At 33.4% G+C, this 10290-nt stretch overlaps 2 protein-coding genes across 2 annotated transcripts; both read right to left on the bottom strand.

Moving 5' to 3' along the window:
• LOC103493461 (uncharacterized) lies at positions 1 to 3561 on the bottom strand. Its single transcript, XM_008454207.3, has 5 exons — positions 3283 to 3561; positions 2244 to 2437; positions 740 to 824; positions 478 to 543; positions 1 to 380 (listed from the first exon to the last, which is right to left on the bottom strand). The coding sequence occupies exons 1-5, from the start codon at positions 3364 to 3366 to the stop codon at positions 288 to 290; spliced, it is 522 nt and encodes a 173-aa protein (XP_008452429.1). The 5' UTR covers positions 3367 to 3561; the 3' UTR covers positions 1 to 287.
• A 1733-nt stretch (positions 3562 to 5294) lies between these two features.
• Positions 5295 to 8899, bottom strand: LOC103493454 (uncharacterized). The gene is made up of 5 exons (XM_008454198.3): positions 8498 to 8899; positions 7641 to 7820; positions 6451 to 6577; positions 6263 to 6376; positions 5295 to 5779 (listed from the first exon to the last, which is right to left on the bottom strand). The coding sequence occupies exons 1-5, from the start codon at positions 8750 to 8752 to the stop codon at positions 5664 to 5666; spliced, it is 792 nt and encodes a 263-aa protein (XP_008452420.1). The 5' UTR covers positions 8753 to 8899; the 3' UTR covers positions 5295 to 5663.
• Positions 8900 to 10290: the final 1391 nt, after the last annotated feature.

The following is a 10290-nucleotide window of genomic DNA, read 5'->3' as shown; positions in this document are numbered from 1 at the left end:
TTTAAAAGAGATTTTAAACTCTATTGCTTTGATATCTCTCTCTTCCAAATGAAACCAAAGCTGCAAAAGTTGTGTACCTGTTGATGTCATTTTGAAAGAGGATTCTCGACGGAACCTTCTAAATCCTCAGTTGACTGAATAAGAGTTTTTACAATGAACTGTTTCAGCCTCTCATACTTAAATTAACTTCAAATGGTACCCTATAACTTCACTGTGTCTTCACTCCATTTCCTCAATTTTTGCATTTGATAACTTAAGTTGATTAGTTTTTCATTTTGAAGAAAAGATTATCTATTCTTAGTCTTCACAAATTTCACTCTTGAAGCTTTCTTCTCCATCTTTTCCCTCTTCTTGCGAGTCTTCTCATCCTCGGGTTCATCCTAAATTACACACACGAGTATATACCCATATGAAAAGAGGAGACCGGGCCTTGTTTTTTTAAATATAGAAATCTTGATTGGAGTGGGGAGAGATTACCTCAGAACCTTGCGACAACAAACCTCGAATTAAACCAGAAGATTTATATACTCCGAATGCTGGAATCTGCAGAAGAACAGGAGAATGAACATTACATACTAATGAGATATGGATCCATGGCAAAGTATTTTGATTTTCTATTAGATGCAGTGATGCACAAACATTGATGTTTAGAGATTTCACACCCAAAGGTCAGGGTTGGCCCAAGAATCTTAGTACTAAATATGTCTAAAATTCAATTTCAAAAGTGAATAGACCTTACCACAAGGTAGGTGTACCAAAACTTCCCGGAGAGGATTGACATTATTTGCACAAAGCTTGTAATGTAGATCACATCATGCATGTAGCTGTAGAAAAGAAGACAAACCATCAAGATGTTTCAATTAATTATTGAAATGTCAAGAAATTGTTGACAGATGGAAGGCTAGCCATATTGGATTCCAACCTATTTTTTGAAGTCAATCCATAATTTTTTCGGTAAAAGAACAAGGAAGAACCACGAACAGCAAAAGCTTGTTACATAAGAGATCACCAATTACTAACTAAAAAAGAAAGGTTGAAATGAGAGAAGGGATGCTTAGTTTTACACCAAGAAAAAGCAGACGACAGAACAAGATTCATAAAACAATTAAAAGAAGAAAAAGAGTCATCCTTTCAATCACTTAATCCATATTATAAAGGACAAGAGCTACTTATTACTATACAAGATTTTCCAAGTTAATCATTTAAACCCAATCTCTAATGTCTCCCAATTTCCACCAAACACCACCTTTGCCACTGAATGGAAAAACCCCACACAAAACCACTCAATATCTTGTAGGCCAAAAACATTACCATGGAATTGTTCTGTCACATTGGTGATGATAAGCACATCAATTGATCAAAACAACCAGTGGAGCATAACCATTTCCCAGAAAACTTAAAAACCCAATAAGCCTATTCCTTTTGAAGCTGCAAGCTTGCTTATATATCACTATCCGATTTGAAATATGTTCAAGAAAGAAATTGAAAGATCAAGTAAAGCAAATAACCAAACAACCGTGATTTTTGTGTATATTACCCTCATGGAGAGTTATCAAGCCAATAGACAATTATACTAAAGATCAATTTACAATTCTGTAAATGAAAGCCAATTTAGTCACGAAATTCAGGCGGAAAGGAAATGATAACTACACAGGAAACTGAAATAGAATAATATGCCACAGTTGTATATCAGTAAATTGAGCCATCAATCGTCATGCATGAGCGATCTCTCATTGTTTTTCTTTTTTTATAACTTGGGCCAAAGCCTTATCTCAGCTAAAGCAAGGCCTTCGTAGCTACACAATGTTGAGAAGAAAGGTTCTGACGAGGTTGATATGACCAGTATTTAAAAGATGAAGGAAGAAGAAAAAGGCATTCAGAGATTGTAGAGCAAAGGCCCAACAAAAGGGGTAACTTTGAAGGTGCTGGGCTTTTGAAGAGTGGAAAGAAATGAGTTAGGTCAAGCAAATCACTAGTTTCTTCCATTTCAAGCATTTTAGACTGAATTTTGGAACCACAATCAAGAAAAATAGCTTCAACTTCCTCATGAAATTTGATATTTGGTGAACAATATCATACCAATTCTTAGCAAGTTTCAGAGCAACCGCTCACTTTAAACTTGAGTCACAAAACAATTAAATGTGTCAGGTCTGTACTCAATAATTATACTTTATGTAATGGAGATAAAAACATGCATGAAACTGACATGTAATGGTTATACATTAAGAAGAAAGAAGACGTACCCACAAATTCCATCAGTACTCATATCAAATCCACCATCTAGAAGTTCACCATCATCACCATAGGTCGGCTTTGCCATTTTTTCAAGTTGGTTGTAAGGAATAAAATAAGCTACAGATGTGACAATTAGACCAATCCAGTGTTTCCAGGTGAAACTTGAATGAAAAATCAGCATCCGAACCAATATATAGATAACCTAAAGAAGCAACTCAAGTTACACAAAGTAAACAACATAAGCCACACTGTGTTCATAGGCTTAATGAATCGTGATTAGAGCAAAAATGACAAAGTTTCTGGATATGCTCAGAATGGTGCAAGTTATATGGTTATACCTCTGACAAATCTTAAGAAAAAAGCTAGAAAACCTAAACAAGAATTTACAAACCAAAAACAAACTCTGAACTTACTGCATGAAACATAAACAATCTAAATAATTCTCCATCTTCCAATTCTCAAGTCATCTCATACTGCTCCCTCGATCTTACATTCCTACGTTTCTAGTCCACATTTATTGAATCGGAGAACATGCATTTGGGGATTTTAGAAAAATAAATAAACAAATAAAAACTTTCTTCACTTCTTGTTATCAATAGCATTAGAAGTGAAACCGATAAATTAAAATTTTCGGTAGATGGACAGAGAACGAAACAGTAAATTTTTTGTTTACGAAACAAACAGCTCCTAGCCTACGTTTACTTCCAAATCAATTAAAGAAACGAAACAAAAAACCGATCGATTTCGATTACTTCGAGAAACTCTAGAAAATCTTAGAACAAGAATATTCAATTATCAACACTAGGACACAATCAATTGTTGCTCCTTTATGAAAAAAAAAAAACATAAAACCGTACAAATTACTTCCACCTCCAAATTTCAGGTCAAATCACCAAAAGCAAAACACATGGTACAAAGGAAAATTCGATAGAACTCCAGAAATCCGACAACAAGTAGACTTAATTATGAAGACCCATAATACATCACAAACAATGGAAATAAAAGTGAAAAGAAATTGAGAGCAAATGATGAAATAGAAGTTCATACGTTGCAGGCTATGATAAGACGACGGAGATTCGCCATATGACGAGCGTTCTCTTCCTTGCGCTTCTTTGCACCTTGGTTTGCCATCTATGGAAGGTGGATTCGGAAGCTGTAAGTTGAAATTACAGCAGAATATGGATGAGTTTAAGGCTGCGTATCTGAATGAACCGAAGATGGTGAAGGAGAAGGAGAAGAAGAAGAAGAAGAAGAAGAAGAAGGACGGAGCGTCTGATTTGATTTTCACGTGTAAATCGGAGATGGTCGAATCATAATATTCATTTAATTTGTGAGAAGTAGAGGGACTCCAATGAAATATTTGGTTATTTTTATCATAACCTTTTTTTTTTCTTTTTGTTTTTAGAGAAAAATTAATTTACAAATTATATCCCTATATTTAAGTCGCGAAATATAACTGTATCAACTTGCAAGAAGATGGGTATGCACCTAATCGACATAGATAAGATTTGAACTTGAATTGGAAATGACTAATAATAATCAGAGTAACCACCAAGCTAACTATAAATATTAAAAATTAAATAGTTTTCTTTATATCTGTTATATAAAGACAATAAAGTTGAGAGAGACTAATGCTAAATTTGTCGGTGGGTGAGATGGACAGAGGTGGTGCCACTAGATGGTGAGTCGTTGAGGGACGTGCAAGTTTTCGAGAGATAAGAGTTGAGATGAATCATAATTGTGAGGATGAGTCTAAGAGAGATGGAGGCACCAAGAATGTAAGTGTTAGATGGATTTTAATACAGTTTTTAGTTTTGAAACCTAATCGAACCATATAACTTAGGTTTCTTATTTTTAACAAACTGTATGAATTCAATTTACAAAATAATTCTATTTTTGCAGTGTTGATGAGCATACATATCTATTACTATGAATCAGTCCTCAACTCTTATCACTATCTTAATAACAATTTATCTTCTAACTTAAAAAATAATTATGAGAAGATATTGATAATGATAAACAAAACAAGTAACTTACAAGAAATTGACTTTGACCTATCAGTTTGATAGTTGTGTTTTTCTACGGATTAACATAGGTAGAAGTTTATTACCTCCACTGACTATTAATGATACATTGGTTTAAAGAAGTCTACGAGAAATACAATTTTCATGATTAATAATGATAAAAATATATCACGTTCGTTACTCGATTGCGACACACGAGTAATTTTACTTGTTTTCTCTTTTAAAATAATAAATTAATTAACTATAAACGAAAACAAAAGGAACAAAGAAAAGGAGAACCTAAAGTTTTGAAATACAAGAAAACACCTTAGATGTTCTAAAAGCTTATTCTTAGGCAAAATCCGTAAAAAACACAGATTTGCATATTGAATAAATTTCGATCTAGAAAACTCTTCAAACCTTGAAAGTTGACATTTTAAACGTTTGTATTTGTTTCAGAAGTCTAATTTCTAAGACCAACAGACAATATTCAAATGACTTTAAATTATATTTTATACCAATACTGTTCTTATTATCCTTGAAGTACTTCCATTACTTATTAGTCTATTGTACATCACAAGCATTTTTAACTCTATTTTTAAGCAATGGCCATTGTAATAATTGATAGTATTTTATTGCATAAATTACATAAATTTTATTTTTAAATTAAAGAAAAACATGTCCAAATATCCTGAAATGCCCATAAACTCATTCCTAGAAATCATATTGATTAGTACAAACTTAGAATTTTTAATTTTATTTTTTAAAGATCATATGGATTAATACTAACTTAGAACTTTTTTTAAATTTTATTTTTCGCATTCTATCAAACATTGCATAGATTTTCTTTTTTAGAAAAATACATTACACAGATTAAGCAGTTTATATCTAGTATTTTCAACAACATTCTATCAATAGCTACCAAAAGAAATATATTAAACTTACCTTCACCCTTGAGCTAGATTAGATTAAACTATTCAACAACCATCCCACACCAAAATCCATTAACAATCTAGAAAGGAAAAGTCCCATTTGTACAAATAAGAACCTCCGAAGTTATAAATGATTTCTTCTTCATATAGATATATGTAGGATTTATGGAGCAATGACTTAGTACATTTTGAGCAACCCTTCCTATCTAATAGAAAAGGATCTCATGATCCTGAACTGGGATCGAAAATCCCAAGTTTTGCTTTCAAAGTAGAACAGAAAACCTCACAAGGTAACAAGTAACAACAATAAACAATGAACCATTCATGGGAAAAAACCAACCATAGCCTAAAATTTAAACATTACCATCAGTTAATAATCACTAAATCCAGGAATAAACAATGGTCAATACATACAGGAATTGTTTTTTTTTTTTCTTTTTTTGTATACTTTTTCTCTTACCGTCGCCGTAAATACAAATCGGGTAAGGCCAAACTATCGTTGGAATGAAATTGAATAGGAACCGGTATTTGGGTCTTTGACAGCCTTGAAGTTGTCCACGCTCATACCAAAACGACCCAACAAAGAATTGCCCATGTCTTTCAACTTTCCTGCTCAAACAAAATATATAGCGTTGCAAATTCATAAATATGGAACAAACTATCGACTTAGATGACGAAGTAATTGACAATATCCAATGTGTATTTGCTCGTTTAGATTCAAATGTTGGACGATGTGCAAACTGTGTAGGCGCATATGCAGTAGATTAGCATGTCACTCAAAGGCGAGGCAAGGAAAGGGGAGCAAGGTGGTAATTGACCAAAATAATATACATAGAAGAAATAGGGTTTGCAGTTTTTTCTTGAAAACTGTTTGTAGGTAAAAAAAGTTAGAACGTAAAACTTTGCCCCTCCTAACAAAATCTTGTTAGGCTCTGGTTCTGTTCTTTGTTATTGCATTGCAATGTCCATCAAGAAGTTACGGCATTACTTTGCATGCCCGTAGCTAAATTTCCAATAGGGGAAGCAAGTTTTAGAACAAAGATGAATGAAATATGATACTGAAAAATAGTTTTAAAACAGTAGAAGGCCTACCGATCATCTCTTCTTTCATCTTTTCTCGTTTTTGTTCGGCTAGTGGTTCAAGGCGACGGATAGTCTTCTTAGCTTGGTCATTTGATGAATCCAATTCCAATATCTTTTTCATATCTGAAAGTAAATAAAACATACATGACCTCATGAGTTAATAAATAAAAATAACTTGTAAGAAAAGCAAAGTTTACCATTAATGGCCTCCTCAAAGTGTTCAAGCTTCTCATGAGCCTCTCCTCTTCTAGACAAAGCTTTGACATATGCAGGATTCAGCTCAATTGCCTTGGAGCATGCTTTGATAGTGTCATCATATTTTTCCTTGAGAAAAAGTTATGACCAAGAAAATCAGTACGCAATGCAAACATAAAGTATGCTGTTGAAGAGAAGAAAAAAGACATGCGGAATTAAAGCAAAACCTCACAAGATTTACCTAGTTTGAATCAACTCAATTTAGAAGTCTTTTCCTTTATTCTATGAACAGTTTTTTCAATTGAAAAAGAGAAGCAATCAGACCAAAATAACGTTTAACGAACAAACTAAGTTGGCTCAGATGCATGTCTGTTATCTTCCTAATCTGACTATTCCATCGACAATATCAATGTGAGGATTGATATAACAGTTTAAAAGACACCAACAAGTGTATGCATAATGGACAACCACGTCATTTGTGGTGAGGTAAGCTCAATTCTACAGGTTCATGCACAAGCCAAAAAAAAAAAATCAGATGCATACACCTAAGAAGTTGGCATGAGTAATATTTAGAGGCTGATATGTAAAGCAGAAATTTCAGGCATGTGAACAGATCAAACCAATCCTCAAGGCCTTGGCTTAGTGAAGGATAATAATTTTCAAGAGATAGACCACAGTGCAGAGGCCTTGCGTTTGGAAGGACGACCATCAGATAACAGAAATAAATCCTTCGCATAGAGAGGTGATTTTAAATTTCGACTTTAAAAGAGGGAATGTATAAGCTTATGTTTCCAATTGAAAAAAAGGAAGAGAAAACAGAATAGTTTATGATTTGTCATTTATCAAAGCAACGTCATATCCTCAAAATTAATCAAGGTCTTCACAAAGTTGCACAAGTTTCTATACTTATAAATGGAATTTTAATTCATTGGTTTCTTTCTACGTTAGTGATTAGTGAACCCAGTCAAACAGCCTCAAGATGTACAAAAATGGGAGTTGGGACTAACAAGCATCTGAGAAAAAATAAAGCGTGCTACCATAAGATAACATAGATTACTAGTTACTACCGATTGACACATAACCCTCCAGTGTCATTAAAGATATGGTTATAATGCATCGAGAAAATGGAGAAAAATATCAAAACAATAAAATGCACTGGATTCTTTCAGTTTAGGATATAGTAAAGGCATACTAGTTTTAGGAAACAAGCGCCACGATTTGCATTGCATATGGACCGTAACTCCACCGCAACGGGCACGTCCGGAGCAATGTTTAAAGCACGATCATACTCAGATATTGCCTCCTCATATTTTCCTTCTCCAAACAGTTTGTTTCCCGCCAACTTTGCATTATTTGCTTCAGCCAAGGCTTTCTGCCAGATATGTAATGGGTGAATTTAGATCCATGCAACCAGAGAAAAAATGTTCCATGAAAAATGAGCCCGCATAAAGGACGAGCATATCATGAAAATTACAAAATTTCAACAGCTTAGACGACCATTAACCAAGTAACTAATTTCTAGATAAAAGAGACCCATTTCTCATTACTACGGCGGGGGGAATCTACGATAGAGCTATAAGAGGATTGTGCCAGCAGGTCGTCTAGCCACTTATATCAATCAACTAGGAATATCAAGATCCTAAACAAATTACAAACGGCCAACAGCTCCCTTAGCTCCAGAATTTATCCACAACTTAAAATTCCCTATATTCCGAATTTCTTTCAAAAGGGATTTCCTTATTGCACACGAAAACACAAAATCAACGACCCCTGATATCATAATCGAACTCGAAGCGATATGAATACTAACCATTTTCATCCATTCATCAATTCTCATTCAAACATTTCAATTGGGAACCAACATTGCCAACAGAGTAAATGACCCTAAAATCAATGAAGGAAGAAAAAGAAAGCAATACACGAACTACTGTAAAGTAAAAACACTAATATCAAGGCATGCTAACCGAAGAAACCAATAGGGAAAACAAAAACCCACAAAGCAGAAAACAACAATAAACAAAGCTCGAAGAAGGGGAAGAAAAGAAAAACCTCTTTAATCTCATCTTCACTGATCGTGGCAATTCGTTCCCCCTGTTCTGAATGTTGATCAGGATTCTCTTGACACTCATCGGCACTATCACCAAGCTCCCCATCGCTGGCAGTCTCGTAACCATCGGAAGGGTTTTTGCTCGCATTGGATGTTGACGGACCGCTGCTTGAATCCGTCGTCGTTTTGGCCGATGCAGAGGGGTTGGGAGGATTGGGAACTTCGTCCTGGTGTTCCTCCATTTCTATGCGGACCATTTTTCTACAGGGATCAACGGAATTTGTGAAGAGATTTAGAAATGATTTGGTTCTGAGGATTTGGGTTTTAGGGAAAGAAGAAGAAAGTTTTATGTTAGTATATAGAATTTGTAAGAAGGTGAAGAACGGACATTTTGCTTCCAGAAGCCTCTTTGTAGATTCTTTTGGGCTTTTGACATATTGGGCTCATCTACGCCCAAATTAAATACGATTTTTCTAGTTACAAATTTAGCAATTATATTCAAAATAATTAAGTATATAGCAACATTTTATAAAAATTGCAAATATAGCAAAATCTGTCAAAATCTATCAATGATAGGAGTCTATCACCGATAGACCATGTAGCAAATGTTGTTCTATCACTGATAAACCGTAAGAGTTTATCAACGATAGAAGTGTATCACCGATAGATTTTGCTATATTTGCAATTTTTTTAAAATATTGCTACATACTTAATAATTATTCTAAAAATTGCTACCTATTATAATTACCCTTAATTTATCTTAAAAAAAACATTTAAATATTTAAAATAATAAAAAAAATATTTTTTTTTATCAAATTTGAGAGTTAGATAACTTATAAAATCATGGATAAGTGATCATTATGATTAAACCCATTATCTCTAGGTATTAGGTCAATCAGGTAAAATTCTATTTATTGATTTTTAATATAAATGATGAATCGAAAATTTAAAATTGATCAAGTGCGATAGTTAAAATTCTTGTACATTAATTAATAGGCAGTACACTCAAAATGAAGAATTAAAATTTTGAGGTAAATAGTGTAAATTATGAAAAATATAAAATGGAATTCAAATCTCAATCAAAATTTTGGAACATTTCTAGATTTGGGATGTAGTTATTTCGTACAAAACATAGATATTACATAACAAGTCCTAACAATAAAGAACAAGAGAAAATCAATCAAAAAAAGAAGAAGAAGAAGAAACAATGGTAACATATATAAGTTGATAACCTAATTTAATGATACAACGTCTATGTTGGAGGCAGTGTATCCAAAAAAGATAATCCAATAATATAATCAATTTAAACGATTACAACGTTGTACTTATTTGTAGTGACAACCATAAAGTCTAAGTAATACAAAACACAAAGAGTTCTAAGTATATTATGAGACTCCCTTCCTTATGTTCTTAAGACTATTCTAAGTATTTGGATATTAGTTACGTAGAACTTAGGCTCCCCTAAGTGTGTGAGACTCCATCTCACTTAAAATGACATTTTTTCTTATTCGTCTCATAAACTCCGTTCACTTGAGAAACTTAAACTTCTTCATTCACGTGAAAAGACATAATATATCATTCTTCCTTTCATCATTCACGGATTACTCTCCTCTTTTGCAGTGGAATTTACGCGAGGGGGCAGTAAGAAGGAAATAGAAAGAAGAAAAAAGAGTTTCATTGAAGATGAAAAAGAAGAAAGAGAGAAAGAAATCAAAAACAACTTCGTAACTTCACTGGTTCATGATATCAATCCATCTCAATTAATATCGTTTTGAGAGAGTGAGACATTTTTCAG

Source organism: Cucumis melo, chromosome 5 (assembly GCF_025177605.1).
Source record: "Cucumis melo cultivar AY chromosome 5, USDA_Cmelo_AY_1.0, whole genome shotgun sequence".
Taxonomy (NCBI): domain Eukaryota; kingdom Viridiplantae; phylum Streptophyta; class Magnoliopsida; order Cucurbitales; family Cucurbitaceae; genus Cucumis; species Cucumis melo.
The sequence above is the reverse complement of the archived record's forward strand: the minus strand, read 5'-3'. Positions and strand labels throughout refer to the sequence as shown.

Bases quoted from the DNA above. Each gene is read 5' to 3' on its own strand.
- LOC103493461 (XM_008454207.3), bottom strand. From the start codon at position 3,366: ATGGCAAACCAAGGTGCAAAGAAGCGCAAGGAAGAGAACGCTCGTCAT. The intron at 2,438-3,282 runs GTATGAACTTCT...TTGCTTCTTTAG, and splicing joins GTCTTATCATAGCCTGCAAC to GTTATCTATATATTGGTTCG. The intron at 381-477 runs GTAATCTCTCCC...TGTGTAATTTAG, and splicing joins TGTTGTCGCAAGGTTCTGAG to GATGAACCCGAGGATGAGAA.
- LOC103493454 (XM_008454198.3), bottom strand. From the start codon at position 8,752: ATGGTCCGCATAGAAATGGAGGAACACCAGGACGAAGTTCCCAATCCT. The intron at 6,377-6,450 runs GTAAACTTTGCT...ATTTACTTTCAG, and splicing joins CTTTGAGGAGGCCATTAATG to ATATGAAAAAGATATTGGAA. The intron at 5,780-6,262 runs GTAGGCCTTCTA...TTGTTTGAGCAG, and splicing joins GATGAAAGAAGAGATGATCG to GAAAGTTGAAAGACATGGGC.